The sequence below is a fragment of the Chelon labrosus genome (genome assembly GCF_963514085.1).
Source record: "Chelon labrosus genome assembly, chromosome: 10".
NCBI classification, from domain to species: Eukaryota; Metazoa; Chordata; class Actinopteri; order Mugiliformes; family Mugilidae; genus Chelon; species Chelon labrosus.
The window spans coordinates 8505083-8523123 of NC_140360.1; the positions used below are offsets into that span (position 1 = coordinate 8505083).

The 18041-nt window shown below is 38.9% G+C and overlaps 3 protein-coding genes across 4 annotated transcripts; all 3 read right to left on the reverse strand.

The window, feature by feature from the left end:
- Positions 1–13: 13 nt before the first annotated feature.
- Positions 14–2252, reverse strand: LOC311493786 (taste receptor type 1 member 1-like; the record flags this gene model as incomplete). Its single annotated transcript, XM_084552570.1, has 4 exons — positions 14–323; positions 769–1494; positions 1624–1921; positions 2071–2252. 4 exons carry the CDS (start codon positions 2250–2252, stop codon positions 69–71), a joined length of 1461 nt encoding a protein of 486 aa, XP_084408696.1. The 3' UTR covers positions 14–68.
- A 3960-nt stretch (positions 2253–6212) lies between these two features.
- Positions 6213–11988, reverse strand: LOC311493787 (taste receptor type 1 member 1-like). The gene is made up of 5 exons (XM_084552571.1): positions 10243–11988; positions 9394–10119; positions 8351–8557; positions 8149–8269; positions 6213–7231 (listed from the first exon to the last, which is right to left on the reverse strand). The coding sequence occupies exons 1-5, from the start codon at positions 10615–10617 to the stop codon at positions 6303–6305; spliced, it is 2358 nt and encodes a 785-aa protein (XP_084408697.1). The 5' UTR covers positions 10618–11988; the 3' UTR covers positions 6213–6302.
- A 178-nt stretch (positions 11989–12166) lies between these two features.
- On the reverse strand, positions 12167–17934 carry rer1 (retention in endoplasmic reticulum sorting receptor 1). Of its 2 annotated transcripts, XM_084552655.1 has the most exons (8): positions 17790–17934; positions 16321–16402; positions 16084–16188; positions 15561–15657; positions 15106–15184; positions 14395–14530; positions 13987–14041; positions 12167–12686 (listed from the first exon to the last, which is right to left on the reverse strand). In XM_084552655.1, the coding sequence occupies exons 2-8, from the start codon at positions 16399–16401 to the stop codon at positions 12676–12678; spliced, it is 564 nt and encodes a 187-aa protein (XP_084408781.1). In that variant the 5' UTR covers position 16402; positions 17790–17934; the 3' UTR covers positions 12167–12675. The 2 variants fall into 2 exon arrangements, with proteins under 2 accessions (XP_084408781.1, XP_084408780.1); XM_084552654.1 differs by lacking the exon at positions 12167–12686 and having other exon boundaries at positions 13717–14041.
- Positions 17935–18041: the final 107 nt, after the last annotated feature.

Below are 18041 nucleotides of genomic sequence, written 5' to 3' on the forward strand. Positions count from 1 at the left end.
TGCACAGTTATTACTAAACAAATGTATCGTTGTGTGGATCTGTGCAGAATTGGGAAAACCAAAGTCTTTCAATCAACATGTATCGACCAAAAAAAAAAATAAATAAATCTACTTACTTTACCATCTAAGAACCATTTAATGTCGCTGTCATTGATGGAGAAACGAAACGATGGGTGAAAATGATAAACACCAACCTCCTGAGCATCACCACAGTCATTCCAAAAAACTATCGAGTAGGATCCAAAATTGGGGTCACCGTTCTCATCAAACTGAATGCTGTGGTTTAAAAGTGTGAAGTTTGACTTCTTCAGCTCTGCCAGAACCTGGTATTGACACACAAAGTTCAGATTACTTGCATGTGTTCCCAACTGGGGCGTAAGAGACATTGATTAAACAGGTTAACACTCTAGGTGGCCTTATTGAGCACACTTAACCTTCGTGATGCTGGAAGAAAAAGTAAACAGACCCATGTATTTAATAATGTGACAAACTTTCTTTGGCAGTAATGATGTCAAACGGGAAGTTTGGGCTGTTGCATTTTAGCCAACGAGGCAAAACTAAAGTAACTCAGGGCTGATTGAAAACATCTCAGATGGTGTTTCATTGATTCAATTGCAGGCTTGCTAACCCTAACCCTAATCCTAACTCCTTACAACAATTAGCCTGGGATCTGATATGCCTTTTCCAAACTACACCATGAATGTCTGATTGCTTTATTCAGAATTTCAAACAGTGTTAAATAATAAGATTAATCATTTGCATACTTACCATGTGTGGGTGTACTGTAATACTGGTATTACACCTGCCACCTCCACATTGCAAGGCATTGTGTAAGGCATGAGCGATGGCGTATACAGCAGAATAAACGGGGAAAGAGAAAGATGGGTCCGCAGCAAGGATTTTGTCAGCAGTCTGGCTACTGCAGTTGCAGATCTGATTGCAAAACATCTTTTCTTCTACATTTTCACAATGAGCCTGTGTTTTGGTTGAATAGATAAAATCACTGAAACCAGGTATGGTCATTGTTGGCTCAGAAACCCCAAGTACAGTTCCTATATTTTTGATTCCTTCCGTCTTAGGGAGCTTTTTGTTTAAAGACCATGCATCCCCTGCTATCCACACCTTGTTGGTGATATTTTGTTCAATTGCAGAACCAATGAGAGCTTCAGCAATCCATTCAGCTGCAAACACAATAATAATGCCTATCTTCTGTGTCTCTATTTGTTTTAATACAGGCCTGTAATATGTGAAAGTATTAAGGCCTTTGGTGTATGCTAGGCAGATCTCTGTGTCCTTTATCTTCCTTATAAACAATTCCAGTCCATCTTTGCCATAATCATCATCACTGTAAAGGAAAGAAACCCAGCGCCAATCAAAGTGCTTCAACATACTAACAATCACGTCTATGACGTCTTTATTTGGGTGCACCGTACGCAGGAAAGATGGAAACTGCTGTTTTCTTGAAAAGACGGAACTAGCAGCCCCATAACTGACCTGTTAAGGATAACAAAGAAAATGTTTTTCTTTCAGCAGAAATATGTTCTCAAATTTCAAGTTTAAAGTTGTATTGAAATATGCAGTACATATGTGGTAAAAATGTACCAAACAAACAGGCAGATTTACCATAGGAATGAGATCCTTCATGAAGAGTGGGGCTACAGTCAGTGTTGCAGTGCTTGTATAAATGCCCACCACTGCTACCAGTTTGGACAGATTCCTGGTTTGTTCACTCCAAGGTTGGATCAAGCCATTAACAGAAATGAGTTTCAAAACACCTGGGAAACTCTCCGTGTCTGAGCAGTGGTCAAATATTTCATAGCCGAGTGACACACCTGGCAGCAGGTCGGTCGAGTTGTTGATTTGCGCGACAGAGAATCTCATCATCTGAAATCTCCGGTAGCTTGATTCAGTTAAGTTTTGACTGTGGAGGAAGAACAGCAATACAGAATTCACACTGATCAAATGTAACTTTATATTACAAGGAATGAGATCAGTAATGTGGAAAAAGTTTTGAATGAATAATAATTCTATTTTGTTTCATGCAACAAGATTTATTTAAATGGAACTTACTCTGCGCAGTCAACGGCTTCTGGTCTAACATGATTAACGCGGTCACTGAAATGATGAATATCAAAAAGTCCACCTATCAGATAATCTCCTTCCAGCCGAAACTCTGAGACCGGGACAGTGCATTGAGTCAAAGCACGTAGAAAAGTCCCTAGCAGACAACAAAAAGCAAGAACGCGTTCCATGGCTGTAGTCAGTGTGAACTCTAATGGAGTCTTCTTCTGCCTTTTGTAACTTGTGAGACACTGGTGATGCCTGGGCCTCTGTGATCATTTCCATGCAATGGGAATGTGAGGTGTGATAATATATGGCTGTAAATGGTTGGAAGAGAATTCGCAAATCAGTATGCAAAAACCATCTAAACTGCTGATGCAGAGTTCCTGTGATGTAAACACACAATGCGTGCAAGCAAGTTTAGTGCCCTTACTGTGAACTAAAATGGAAATCCTGGAGAACTCAATGCCCTGTTTTTGCTAAATCAAGCCCTCAAGCTTTTGCTTTATAATGTGCAGCAGGTATGATAAAAACTACCAATAAAGGGGAATAATTATATATGTCTCCTTCATGGCATCCAACAGTGTGTTGTGTTTGAAAGAAACAATAAGAAGGAATAATAGCGTGTACTGACTAGACTTACAGTATAAAAGATGGACATAGACACAATGATGATTAGTTTGTGGAGTGCTGTTTTGTAGCCTCTTTTTGCCATCTTGTTTTTAAATGAAGCCAGAAGTGACCATATTTGGATCTTCAACTGTGGTAAAGTCAGAGGTTATGATCATGCATCACTCCAAAACCGATATCAACCCAGACACACTTGGGCATGTTATCTACTTAATGATAGCATAATTTCCATAAGGTTAAACAGCACCACTGAAGAGAATTTAGCTAAAGACCTTGCAGTGACAGAGTATTTCACGAGGGAAGTTGACAGTTCTTAAAGTCTACTAGAGCCACAGAGTTTTTGGAGCGAGCAACTGTTGACCATCACCTGCTGCTATATTTACATGGAAAGTAATTATTAGTATTCCATTAATAATCAGAATAATACCCACCACAATCACAATAAAAAGGGCCTGTGTCACCCCCTAAGTAGGAAGAGTGGTGGTGTACACCTTTGAAATCTGTTCCGAATGTGTTCCAATAGGAAAATATTGGTGCTTAATAACCATGAATAGATGGAACAACGAGGTGTTGCATTAAGATCTGATTTGGGCTATGCGACTGCAAGTGACCAGCTTTAGGTACATGTGTTCAGACCTAGCCTTAAACATGCGTCTCCAAATGCGTCTCCAGATCCGACCTCAGTTTCGCACATTGTGTACAAACAAACCCCGGCATCATCTGGGGTCCAGTAGAATATTTTAACAGCCAATGTCTCTAATGGATCGCTACCCCTGTCCTGGACGTGTTCACACCTGTCTTTTACATGATCAGATCTCCCCAATCGAATCTTAATGCAAAGTCTGAACAGGCCCTTGGTCAATTCTTCTATTGAGTGAACTCAATATTGTCAACATAAATTCATATTGTGCCGTTACCTTAGACTTAGACTTAATCATCCACAAGGGAAATTGCTTGGTCACAATTGCTTGGTTTCACATAAAAGAAACTTGAGAAACCCCCTCTGTAGTCTTTTTTTTTTATTATTATTATTTTTTTATTTAGAAAAACAAGCTAGGTGCTTACAAGACAAGGACAAAAACAGTGTAGAACATTGAACAAAATAAACTGTGCTAGTTGTACGTGTTGTGTTGTGTGGGTGGGTGGGTGAAGAGAAAAAAAAAATAAATAAAAATATTTAAAAAAAAAAAGAAAGAAAGAGGAAAAACAAACTAAATAAATAAATTGCAATACTAGTAAACAAAGAGTGGAGAGGGTGACAAGAATTCAATGCTATCTGTTACATTATGTTTTGCTTAATTATAATAAGATGAATAATATCTTCCATGATAAGAATTATACAGAACCTTTATCTATTAAATAGAAAGAAAAAAAAGGGGGAATAAATTAATCAATAAATAACAGTTTAGGAAAAAAACCCACAAAAAAAAAAAAAAAAGAACACGCAACAGAAGTAACAACAAATGGCTCAGTTATTCATATGTGGGGTGCTGGCGGGGTTTTGGGGAACATCCGGGACACTATAGACCCCTAAGCACATGGTTTGGAGTTGTGACCAGTATGTATAAAATGAGTCAGTCTGATTGTGTTTTATTGCTATTTGTTTTTCTGTTTCGATGTGGTCGGATAATAGGAGTAGCCACTGAGATATTGTGATTTTTGTTCTGTCCTTCCAGTTTAGGAGGATAGTCTTTTTAGCGACTGTTAAAGCGATCAATATTGGTTGTTCATACTTCAGTGGCGGTTCAACTACAGAGAGGTCTCCTAGCAGACATATAGTTGGGGAGGCTGGAATACTGCGACCTATAGCTATTGAAAGTGTATTAATAACGTTTGTCCAAAGTTTCTGAATTGGTGGGCAGAGCCAGATGGCGTGAAAGTAATCATCTATAGTGTTTGTTGTACAGTGTAAACAGATGTTATTTTCTACCATTCCCATTTTGTATAACATGTTTTGGGTGAAGTGTACTCTGTGCAAAATTTTGTATTGTATAAATTGTAGTTTGGAATTTTGTGACATTGAGAAGGTGTTATTGTAAATGCGTATCAGGTTGTGATATCATTGGTGGTTCCAAGGTCCCTTTCCCAGTCTTTTATGGTTGGCGGGAGGTTATTGTCTATGTGTATTAGGTGTTTGTATATTTTTGAAAATGTTTTCTTCTGGGTGGATAGTAATTTTATTTGATTTAACAATGGGGGTATTTGCAAAGTGTTGTTTATTATATTAATTTTCTCTTTTAGACAGCATTTTAGTTGTGAATATTGTAAAAAACGGTTACTGCCAATGTTATAATGTTGTTTTAGTATGTCATGGGGTATGAGTGTGTTGTGATCAAATATATGCTCCAAATGTGTTATTCCTGCGGTTATCCATGATTGAAAACGTAATGGCTTGTTTGTAATTTGAAAATCCGGATTGTGCCACAGTGGAGTGAGTTTATTGGGGGATATGGGATTTCCACCAAGCTGTCAGAGTCACTGCTATATATGGGTTTTTGAAACAGTTGTGTTTTTTGACTGATTGTGTAAGAAAGGGGAGATCTGATATTGATATTTCTTGACAGTCGTATTGTTCTATGTCTACCCAGGGTTGATGTGATAGCTGTGGATATTGTAACCATTTGGGTATATATTGTAGATGATTTGATAGGTGATATAATTTGAAATTTGGGGCAGCCAGTCCTCCATGGTCTCTTTGGTTTCTGCAGAGTGGAGAGTTTGATTCGTGTTTTTTTGTATTTCCAGTAGAATTTATTTATGACAGAGTCTATTGCATTAAACCATTGAGATGTGGGTTGGACTGGGGTCATTGCAAAAAGGTAGTTTATTTTAGGTAAAATGGACATTTTTACTGCTGCTATTCTTCCTATTAATGAGATGGGTAGATTGTTCCAGCGAGCAATGTCTTCTTCTATACTTTTAAGTAGTGGTGTGAAATTCAGGGAGAACAACTCTGACAGCTTGGTGGAAACGTTGATGCCAAGATACCTGATGTTACCTGTATCTGTAGTCTGGTGTAGTGGATGTGACAGATTGTCCATGATGGAGAACGGTTTGTTCAGTGTCCTCCTGTCCCTCACTGAGACAAAATGTCTCCAACTCTGTGCCGATCACATGTCAAGTCCAATTTGTCAATCCTACTGATGTCCTTTTTGCTGGTGCTGCTCCCCCAACCAACCACAGCAAAGTACAAGGCACTCGCAACAGCAGACTGGTAAAAAGTCTCCAGCAACATGCTGCAAACATTGAAAGACCTGAGCTTCCTCAGGGAGAGTCTACTCAGGCCCTTCTTGTACACAGAATCGCTGTTGTCCCTCCAGTCCAATCTGTTGTTCACATGGACAACAGACAGAGCAGTTATAAAATTAATTTACTGAACTTCACAAATGAATGTAAATCCCTCCAGGTTTATTTTGCCACCATCCCAAATCTGATTACAAGAGAAGAAACGAAGGCCACTGACTCCATGAAATGAAGTTACTTTCTACAATAATCAGTACATTAGCTACATGTCTAAATATTACTTAATTAAAAGTATTGCATTTTTCCAAAGAGACAAGTCATTATTAAAGCTTGAGTCCACAGCAACTGTATCCATCTAATGAAGGCAGCTACTGGCTAAGTGTTATGGTATAATTCTGAATGAGACCTTGGAAGTATTGCTGTGTGTTTTTATGGGGTTGGAAAATAATGATGTAACATTTTGGCAGAAAATACCAAAACAGAAAAGAGTAGATACTGGAGAGTACTGCCAGAGCGTTAATAATTTGGATGTACTTTCTACGGTAAAGGATGTGCACTGTGGCAAAGACAATCCAGGTGAGGATCAGCAGGAGGAGGCAGAAGGTGATTGCTTTGGCTTCATTGTAATTTTTGGGAAGGTCTTTTCCCATGTAGGAGAAAACGAAGCAAAGGCTGCACAAAAACGTGAATAACACCACAACACCTGAGAAGGCTTTGAGACTGATGTCACAGTTGAGAATGATTCTGTCTGGGTATAGAACTGTTTCATTATAAGGTTTGGTTGGAGTACTGGAATAGCCAATAAGAAGCAAGAGTGCCTGGATGACAAATGCTGCAGAGATGATTAGCCATTGTCCATAGTATTTCCTCCACCAAGTCTGGAGCTTTGGGATCTTGGCAGCTATTTTGAAGATGCAAACAATTTGAAAAGAGCGCACAAGAAAACATGCTAGACAAACAGCATAAAACAAAGGAAATGGAAAATATCTCAGGATACAAGAGGCAACTGTTGGTGTACCAAAGTAGAAGAACACACTAACACTACACAGAATGAGGCAGCCTAAAATCAGGAAGCACATTGGTCCTCCAGCAGATCTGACAACAGGCGTGTTGTAGTTGATGGCGAAGAGAATAGATACAGCTGCTGTGAGGCCCATCAAGAGCAAGGTCACGACCATGATCACTATAGCAGCAGCGTCTGTGTATGGTATGTAATCCACCACCCGTGGTCTGCATGACGTATTTCCACCTTCAGACCATTCTGTCTTCTTGCAGCTGATGCATGAGTAGGGATCCGCTGTTTTACAGACAGTCAACAAAGTTAGTCAGACAGGGTTTAATCTGTGCTACTCTATGGTATCCTATAGGAGCTTTAAATCCTTTTTAAACATTAGACTAATTAACTGCTCTGGTGTGTGCACTGGTCAAAATCAAAAGGCTTTATGCACATACAAGTTGCAGATAAAACACAGATTTTCACAACTAGTTTTGGAATTCCTTCCAAAACTGACGACATTTTTCACTATGCAGTGTCAGACATAGTGAAAAATGTAAGAGGTAAGTTCGGTACACAAACTAAACAGCACATCAGCAAAAAAATACTATATATGAAGGTTTTGGAAAAGTCCAGTCATGAATCAAGAGGACTGTGCACGGGAGATGCCCTTGCAATTTGACTGATTTCGAACGATTTTGAGAGTGGGAAAATATTCCCAATTGCTGATGTGCCTAACTGAGAGAATCTTATCCAGTCAGACTGAGTGCTGTTAGAAGATCCATTTAATATAGTTTCGGTGGTATGAACTTTTATGCAGCTAGGTTTTCCCAAGTTTCACACTTTTTCACTCTTTTTTTCTGAAATATGTTGATTTGGTTTTCAGCGGATTCACACCCCACAGCACCTCCACTGGCCTGCAGTGGTAGTGCACGTGTGTTTGGCTTGTGCATGTGCTTACTTAGCCTAATCAGCCACCCAGACTACAATTTACATTGCGACCCTCGAGCAACGTCATAAGAATGGCTTCTGCATATAATTATTACATTTAGTGTGCAAAGCTTCCTTTCTTTCATTTTCTTTACATCGCAAATATCTGCTGTTTAACAGGGATGTGTCCAGTCAATGTGAAATATGGGTGAAATTGACATTGGCTACCATGAAGTCCAAACTGATATTTTACCCCTTTTCTTCCTCTCATATACTGTGTAATTATTTACCTGTGCTGTTGATATAAGTTCCATTTTCACAGATGTGACAAGTGAAGCAGCATCTGTGGATTCCCTGTTGTTCCTTCTTGTATCCTTCAGGACATTCTGGGGAACAGCGTGAAGTAGGCACCTGTATAGGGCATTTATTTAGCAAAACCAAAGTCTTTCAATCACCATGTATCGACCAAAAAAAATAAAAAAATCTACTTACTTTACCATCTGGGGACCATTTAATGTCGCTATCATTGATGGAGAAACGGAACGATGGGTGAAAATCATAAACGCCGACCACCTGAGCATCACCACTGTCGTTCCAAAAAACTATTGAGTAGGATCCATAATTGGGGTCACCATTTTCATCAAACTGAATGCTGTGGTTTAAAAGGGTAAAGTTTGACTTCTTCAGCTCTGCCAGAACCTGGTATTGACACACAAAGTTCAGATTATTTGCATGTGTTCCCAACTGGGGCGTAAGAGGCATTGATTAAATAGGTCAACACTGGCGTTATTGAGCACACTCATCCTTCATGATGCTGGAAGAAAAAGTAAACAGACCCTTGTATTTAATAATGTGACAAACTTTCTTTGGCAGTAATGATGTCAAACGGGAAGTTTGGGCTGTTGCATTTTAGCCAGCGAGGCAAAAATAACTCCAGTGTTTCGTATGGCAAAATGTATGTTTCTGTCAATGGAGTATTGTGGCTTTGGACACAGACAAAATGGTTCTAAATGTAGCGTACTCTTAAACTATTTTGTGCCTTAGGCTAGCTGGATAAAAATGAATTCACTGTTTTGCTTTTTATGCCCATGTTTGGGTCTTCAAAGCACAGGCCTGCCCTATACCATCTACTGTACAGAGGTTCCGGAAGAACTTTCTGAAAGATACCTTGAATATCTTAAATTTAATTTCAACATTGGTCATTTTATTGTTTTATTTATTAAATTATTGATGGTGGGGAACTATCTGGGCCCAGAGGCAACACAACTTTTTTGTTTTCCTACTTTTTATCCTGCTATTGACATTGTGCTCCATTAAACCAAGCACTACAACTGGCATATTTTTTGATTAATGAAAAGAGACTCTCTGGGGTTATTCAGTTGCAGTTTTACTAACCCTAACCCTAACCCTAACTCCTGACAACAATTAGCCTGGGATCTGATATACCTTTTCCCAACTACACCATGAATGTCTGAATGGTTTATTCAGAATTTCAAACAGTGTTAAATGATAAGATTAATCATTTGCATACTTACCATGTGTGGGTGTACTGTAATACTGGTATTACACCTGCCACCTCCACATTGCAAGGCATTGTGTAAGGCATGAGCGATGGCGTATACAGCAGAATAAACTGGGAAAGAGAAAGATGGGTCCGCAGCAAGGATTTTGTCAGCAGTCTGGTTACTGCAGTTGCAAATCTGATTGCAAAACATCTTTTCTTCTGCATTTTCACAATGAGCCTGTGTTTTGGTTGAATAAATAAAATCACTGAAACCAGGTATGGTCATTGTTGGCTCAGAAACCCCAAGTACAGTTCCTATATTTTTGATTCCTTCCATCTTGGGTAGCTTTTTGTTTAAGGACCATGCATCCACTGCTATCCACACCTTGTTGGTGATATTTTGTTCAATTGCAGAACCAATGAGATCTTCAGCAATCCATTCAGCTGCAAACACAATAATAATGTGTATCCCCTGTGTCTGTATTTGTTTGAATACAGGCCTGTAATATGTGAAAGTATTAAGGCCTTTGGAGTATGCTAGGCAGATCTCTGTGTCCTCTATCTTCCTCATAAACAATTCCAGTCCATCTTTGCCATAATCATCATCACTGTGAAGGAAAGAAACCCAGCGCCAATCAAAATGCTTCAACATACTAACAATCACATCTATGACGTCTTTATTTGGGTGCGCCGTACGCAGGAAAGATGGAAAATTCTGTTTTCTTGAAAAGACGGAACTGGAAGCCCCATAACTGACCTGTTAAGGATAACAAAGAAAATGTTTTTCTTTCAGCAGTAAAATGTTCAAATTTCAAGTTTAAAGTTGTATTGAAATATGCAGTACATATGTGGTAACAATGTACCAAACAGGCAGATTTACCATAGGAATGAGATCCTTCATGAAGAGTGGGGCTACAGTCATTGTTGCAGTGCTTGTATAAATGCCCACCACTGCTACCAGTTTGGACAGATTCCTGGTTTGTTCACTCCAAGGTTGGATCAAGCCATTAACAGAAATGAGTTTCAAAACACCTGGGAAATTCTCCGTGTCTGAGCAGTGGTCAAATATTTCATAGCCGAGTGACACACCTGGCAGCAGGTCGGTCGAGTTGTTGATTTGCGCGACAGAGAATCTCATCATCTGAAATCTCCGGTAGCTTGATTCAGTTAAGTTTTGACTATGGAGGAAGAACAGCAATACAGAATTCACACTGATCAAATGTAACTTTATGTTACAAGGAATGAGATTAGTCATGTGGAAAAAGTTTTGAATGAATAATAATTCTATTTTCTTTCATGCAATAAGATTTATTTAAATGGAACTTACTCTGCGCAGTCAATGGCTTCTGGTCTAACACGATCAACGCGGCCACTGAAATGATGAATATCAAAAAGTCCACCTATCAGATAATCTCCTTCCAGCCGAAACTCTGAGACCGGGACAGTGAATTGAGTCAAAGCACGTAGAAAAGTCCCTAGTAGACACCAAAAAGCAAGAACGCGTTCCATGGCTGTAGTCAGTGTGAACTCTAATGGAGTCTTCTTCTGCCTTTTGTAACTTGTGAGACACTGGTGATACCTGGGCCTCTGTGATCATTTCCACACAACTGTAATGTGAGGCGTAATAATACATGGCTGTAAATGGTTGGAAGAGAATTCGCAAATCAGTATGCAAAAACCATCTATACTGCTGTTTAATGATTAATGTTTAATGCCCCTACTGTGAACTAAAATGGAAATCCTGGAGAACTCAATGCCCTGTTTTTGCTAAATCAAGCCCTCAAGCTTTTGATTTATAATGTGTAGCAGGTATGATTAAAAACTACCAATAAAGGGGAATAATTATATATGTCTCCTTCATGGCATCCAACAGTGTGTTTGAAAGAAACAATAAGAAGGACTACTACTGACTAGACTTACAGTATAAAAGATGGACATAGACACAGTGATGATTAGTTTGTGGAGTGCTGTTTTGTAGCCTCTTGTTGCCATCTTGTTTTTAATGAAGCCAGAAGTGACCATATTTGGATCTTCAACTGTTGTAAAGTCAGAGATTATGATCATGCATCACTCCAAAACAGATATCAACCCAGACAAACTCATGCATGTTATTTACTTAATGATAGCATAATTTCCATAAGGAACAACAGCACCACTGAAGAGAATTTAGCCAATGACCTTGCAGTGATGAGGGAAGTTGACCATTTTTAAATGGGAGTCTCTAACTCTGCAGATCACATGTCCAGCCTTTCGGATCAATTTGTCAATCCTACTGATGTTCTTTTTGCTGGTGCTGCTCCCCCAACAAACCACAGTTTGTCCAGGGTCTACCCTGCCTCTCACTCTCTGGACAGGTTGCCAGTCTATCGCAGGGCTAACACAGAGAGAAAGACAACCATTCACACTCACATGCACACCTACGGCCAATTTATAATCACCAATTCGAACCTGGGACCTTCGCACTGTGAGGCATCAGTGCTAACCACCTCGCCACTGTGCTGCCCACTGAACATCTCAACAGATTGTTTTCTGCTGGGTCCAAGAAAACCAATTCGCAGGGATCTGATTAGAATCATTTTAACTGGGTTTAAGAAATTGTGTTATTGTGCTTTTAAGCCTCATTCAGATTGGCATCTGTTTTCACACCCAGTGGCTGCATTCATCTTTCATAATGTAGTGTATATGGTCTAACTGGAGTAAATAGAAACATATAGGACACCATATTTTTTTATTTATTTATTCATTTTAATTTTTATTTTCAGTCAGATTCAGATTCTCCCCCATGAATAACTACAAAACATGAAGCCAACACACGGATGTACTGTTCGAAGGGACGAGCCTCTTTAATAGCATTTGGAGTGAAAAAATTACACTTAAGTTATTAAAATCAAGTTTTTGTTTATAACTGTAGCACAAGAAAATAATGACATGCAACGTAAAACATATATTTCATCAGATCTAGAACCCAATTAACCAGGTTTGCTTTCATTAAATTTCAAATGAAATGAATTTAAATACTTGGAAACAGTATGGTGGTTGGATGAAAACAAAATAATCTAAAAAAAAAAAAATTATATTTAAAATATATATATATAATATATACACACAAATCTAGACAACCCTTTGAGACTCACTTTTTTTTTCTTTACAGGACAATGGTTTGATCCCTTACTACAGAGCTGATCAATTTAGTAACGACAGATTCCCAGCATTCTGATAGAAAACAAAAATCAACAGGTTCATAGAAAAGAATGTGTGATCTCCACCCACTTCATCCATTTGTTATAATAAAAGCTCTCAATCTCTGTTTTTCTTATGTTTCCTCTGCAAAAGAAAGAGAACAACAGTTTGCGTGGAATGACTATATTTATCAGAACTTTTTTCAAAGCAAACACAGATCATAAAAGGACGACAACAGCTAGTCTACACAAATCAAACGGACCTTAAGTCTCTGAAACACGGATGGGTAGATGTTTCAAAGAGAAAAGGCGGTCGGGGTAAACTCGCTCTGCCTGACCGTTATCTCAGATAATGTTGTGAGCTGAAACTTGAATACTGGCTGTGCTCTTTAAAGACACAATATGTCCACGTTAAATGATGAAAAACAAAATCTGAGGTAAAGAAAATCCTGTCACTTTGAGCTAAATACCCAACCCTCCCCCCACACCCAACATGATTTTAAAAATTTCGTCTATAGAGGTGGTCAGCAACACAGAACCCCATTTGTTAAACCCTTTTAGACATCAGACTACAGGAGTAGACTAAATTAGTTGAGGTAAGCGGCATCCTCCTTGATTTATGCATTCAATTAGGTTGGTTCAAATGATAATCAGATAATACAAATACATTAGTAGCCAATTTAAGAGAAACAATCAAACATCATTTCTGATGAGAGTAGCCATTTAATTCTGACAGGATGTTTTTCTGCCCGTCATGAATGCATCTTCAAGTGAAATGTGACCAGTTTCTCGTCTAGTACAGAGGACAACTGCCTGAGACACTTCTAAGTCGGCACATTTTTATCACAACAAATGATTCAACTTGAAGACGTTCGTCAGATTTCCCCTTCCGTCTAATCATGTCCTTTCGTTACTAACTTTCCTGTCTTACAATATGTAACTGGTTACAAATAAGAGCAAACAATATATTAATCAAAAGTAGGCAGACATGGGAGAGGAAGATGTCGTGGAATCACATTCATTGAAAAAAAATAATAAAAAAAAAAATCACAATTTTCACTTCCATGTGGTTCTTGGATGACTTTATACTTACCCAATGGCGTTAAAAAGGCAAAACTGAGTCTAATACTAAATAAACACAAACCAATCCTCGAAGAAAAAAGAAAAAAAAAAAAAAAAAAAAAAGGACAAAGGCAATATTCCCAGACTAATTTGATCCGTGCTGCTTAAGCCCTCATCCAACACCGTGAACCATGGATCAAAACTTGTATTTTTTTCTTTCATGTTACGTTTTAATGTTACTGTCCAGCTTACAAAAAAAGAAAAATAAATCTCTAACCCTCGTCACTCCCCATTAGCTGTGACCAATCAATTTTCAATGAGACGGAGAGGAAGGGCAAGTGTGAGTTTTTAACTAGCAAAAGGTTTCCCTGTGTCTTCCTTGCCTTTGTATGTCCTCTTCCCGTGTGTGAAGGGTAGGTATCTGTACTTGATCATATGCTAGAGGAGGTGGGGAAGAAAAAGAAAAAGAAAATTAGGAACAGGTTTTTCTTGAGTTTGTGCAAACTATATAAAAAAAAAGAACCCATACGATTAAGTTCTACAGCGAAAGATTATCAGTGTGCTCTTAGAACAAGGTATTTGGCATTTGGATTTCAAAATAAAACGTGTACAACAGATAAAGGCAGAACACAATTACAGTAAATATGTAAATACATGCAGAGAGGAACAGGAACTTTTTAAAGGGTTTTGTGTGACAAAACGCTTTTGGATGGAGTGCAGTGTTTGCGAGATAACAAGCACAGCTACAGTGTCAATGAATGCAGTGCACGTGTAGATCTGTCCGGGTTTACCTTAATCTGCCTCTTCATGGTGATGCAAAAGAGCATGATGAAGTACATTACAAGTATAGGCCAGAACACTGGCACGTTGAAGGCATCGAAAAATGTGCAAATCATGGCGATGACGATGCCTTTTGTCGCCGAGTGCCTGAAAAGAAAAAAAATAACACAACCTCAGTTATGACACTGTAGAATAATTCACATCTCTAACTCTGTCATTTCCTCAGTTTGTCATGTACAATATTCTCTGGCTGTATTATATACTCAGTAGACAGCTCATTAGGTACAGTTATGAAAACTAAGGCACTGTAATATAACCGTCATGCACTGACAGAGATGTTGCTCCAACTGTGGTTTCCTTTTGTACGCTGTGGTTTATAGTACTACTAAATCTTCTTGTGCTGTTTCAACATAAACTGAACATTAGAACAGTCATGAAGGGGGATGTAGTGCAGGACTGTTATTTTAGAATGAATTCATTTCCATCAGTTTACCTAATGTTTTGTCGGTGGAGTGCAAGATCATGTCGGGTAACAAACAAATGCACAAGGATTAATTTAACCCAATGTCTTTGTTTTATGCTAAAACGCATCATCCTTTTTCCAAATAAGCGCTGCATGACTGCATTAATCTTTGGCCACACGGGTCGCATGAAAGAACAGCATTTGCAATCACTCTATGGATGTGGGTGACACAAGGTGAGACCATGAGCTAGACTCTCACCAGAATTTGAATTCAGGCAACCTCCTGATGAAAGGGCGGAACTCCTCGTTCTGCTTGGTTGGAAGGGATGGGCCCTCATCTGCAGAAACAGGTCAAAGCGTGATATTTACGTTTTTCATATTCACATAAGGAAGACTTATTTAGGTCACATGTAAAAACCTATTCTATCTCAGTGTAAAGTTGCACACTTTCAACCACATGGCTTTTTTTAAAGGTCAACTCCATTTTGAAATACATAAATGTACAGCATTGTTCAGATAACTTGACAAAGAGATAACAAGTTGATGACTACCAGTGTTGTAAAAGCCTGCTTCATGACAACCAGTTTTACTTTGAGCTTTGATGGAGTTGATATTGAACACAGTTGTAATTAATCAAAAGCCTAAAGGACCAGGGCGAGTGCATCGACATAAAGAAAACAAACAAAAATAAAACACTGTTCTGAGTCAACTTGCCTTCGTCAAGCAGTGAGGGATCCACTTTTGGCGATAGAAAAGCAATGAACAGGTTGAGATGGTAGATTCCCAAAGCATATGTTACTATATACCAACCCTAAAAAGCAGCAAATAAAAAATAATAATGTTAAAAGACATTCTCGAAAGCCAGAAAACACGAGTTAATCTTTGTTAGTGCATAAACGTTCAGTGCATGCATAAATTAGACAAAAGTAATCACACAAAAGACAGATAAGCCACATATATGAACCATGTTATTCAAACACCTAAACCACGGAGTATCACCCCCTTCAAAACCAATCAACAAAGATGTACAGTCCTCTTGGGGTGTCCACTAAGCCAATCTTTCACCTTGGATAAAAAAAATCAGCAAAATCCAAAAACAACGATGCATAAATATAATACAATCCAGTTCATCAACAGTATTACTTGTGTTATAGCCATTTAAAAACTCTTGCTGGTTATAATTTTTTGGACCTGGCTGAGGAATATAATGAAAAAGAAAGCTGAATTAAACAATTACCTGTAGTATGTACACTCTGATCATGTAGATAGCAGTAAGTAGTAGAGTGGCCGCCCATCGCACTGCATAGAATGGTGTCGACTTGTCTAGCCATGACTGATAGACCTGTTTGGGAAAATACAAAAGAGACGAGGCCATCAGAGGAAGAGACCGTCGCTCATAAGCAAACAAGACGAACTGCAGAGATTGTTTCACTTTCAGTCCATGCCTACTACTAAGATTACTGGAAAGCTTTACCTGTCCGATCCTCGTGAAAAAGGCAGCAACTACAGATGGTTTCCCATGGATTGAATCCCCAACACTGTCCCCTTCTGACATTCTGAAAATTGAGACAAGAAGTGTAGTTAAGCATGACTAAAACTGACTTTATCAGGAAGCATAAGATGGGACGCATCGTCCAATCTAGCATCCCCCACCCTCCCACTACTACAAAAGGAGTATTACAATAGTCTGCTCCAGCTTTTTATTTATTTATTTATTTTTAACGAAGGTACTAAAAAATAACCCACCTAATAAGATTAATTGTGTGAGACTGTGACTAATTGTGGAATGTGCCCTGTACAAGAAACTAGCCATACCTAAGGGTTAAGAGCTGATTCCGGGTTCATTTTCTGTGTTATGTACTCTTTAAACAGCGATGAAGTAAGTCTAGATAAATAGCTGCCCAACGATAACCGCGTTAGGCTGGTAAAATAAGGAAATCTGTGCAAGAAACGGCTCTGAATGAAATCCACGTAGCTGGATAACCGATGTGGTGGAAATGGTCTTAATAACAAAAAATCAACAATGCTTCTCATATAATAAGCTACCCAGGTATTTTGGTGATCTAAATCTAGAAACGGGTCCAGGATAAGTCTATTTATTCTTAGGCCGGTTGCCCACCCAAACTAAAATGCTGCCGATTGAAGCTTAGGGGGTCCAGTTTTTGATCGCCGATCACCAAGCCGTGTCGCCGCAGCGAACAACAGCACGTTTAACGATGACTTTTGATGTGTGATCGTTGCTTTAAAAAACGAAAGATCGCATAGAACTGTTAGTGGTTGTAACTAGCTAACATTAGCTGAACAACTAAGACTGAGGCAGTCAGGAAGGCATCCAGCGCGTCATATATATAAGAAAACGGGTAGATTTGTAAACTAGAACATGGCTACAATCTAATGATAATACGTTGCCAGCTATCATTAACGTTTTATCTGCGATATTATTTTAAATTCTTCGCACTAGCTTACATATTAGCCCGAGAAACGTAACATTACCCTTTGGCCCGTGTTTCCGCTTTTGTGGGTTATGTAGTTTTTGAAGTGATTCACTTAACTCTTATCGGCCATTAATTGAATTTAGGTAACTACATTTCCCACAACGCCAACGAAACTCGCGTTAAAGCGTGGGGAATGCGTTTGTAGTTCATCAAGCTCTCTCTTTTTATTGTACGCTTAGTCTATCATGGCACAACGAAACTACAAAACCCGGCAGTGATGTCGAGGACTTGACAACTCACTTCCGGTGATACGGTACTACGTTGCCAACGGCTCCACAGCTAACGAGCTAGCACGGTTGGAAATCCAAACTATTCACTATCTGACACGCTCATATTTACTGAATAATACCATTCCTTTCAAGTGTTTTCCTTATTTACAAGACACGTCTGTGTTTCTCGGTTGTATTTGCAGTTGCAGCGAAAATAATCAATGACAGTTCTTTCTTACCTGATATGGCCGCTGTGTCACTACCCGGCTCTACCTAGCTAGCTAAACTAGCCACTTCTCGTGCAAACTGGTGTGAACACGTCAGTACTTCCGCGAGGTTTCGGGTTTACGCCAGGCAGTGTAGTAGAGCCCCGAGCGCACGATGCAAGACATTACTATAACAAAAATAAATTATATTTCTATACACGTCCCATTAAATGTGACCTTATATCATTTTAAAAAATGAAACCTAACCCTATCCGAAAGTCAAAA

Bases quoted from the DNA above. Each gene is read 5' to 3' on its own strand.
- rer1 (XM_084552654.1), bottom strand. From the start codon at position 16,401: ATGTCAGAAGGGGACAGTGTTGGGGATTCAATCCATGGGAAACCATCT. The intron at 16,189-16,320 runs GTAAAGCTTTCC...TTTCCCAAACAG, and splicing joins TTTTCACGAGGATCGGACAG to GTCTATCAGTCATGGCTAGA. The intron at 15,658-16,083 runs GTAATTGTTTAA...GCTGCTTTTTAG, and splicing joins TCAGAGTGTACATACTACAG to GGTTGGTATATAGTAACATA.
- LOC311493787 (XM_084552571.1), bottom strand. From the start codon at position 10,617: ATGACTAATCTCATTCCTTGTAACATAAAGTTACATTTGATCAGTGTG. The intron at 8,558-9,393 runs GTAAGTATGCAA...TGTCAATACCAG, and splicing joins TTACAGTACACCCACACATG to GTTCTGGCAGAGCTGAAGAA. The intron at 7,232-8,148 runs GTAAATAATTAC...TCTGTAAAACAG, and splicing joins AACTTATATCAACAGCACAG to CGGATCCCTACTCATGCATC.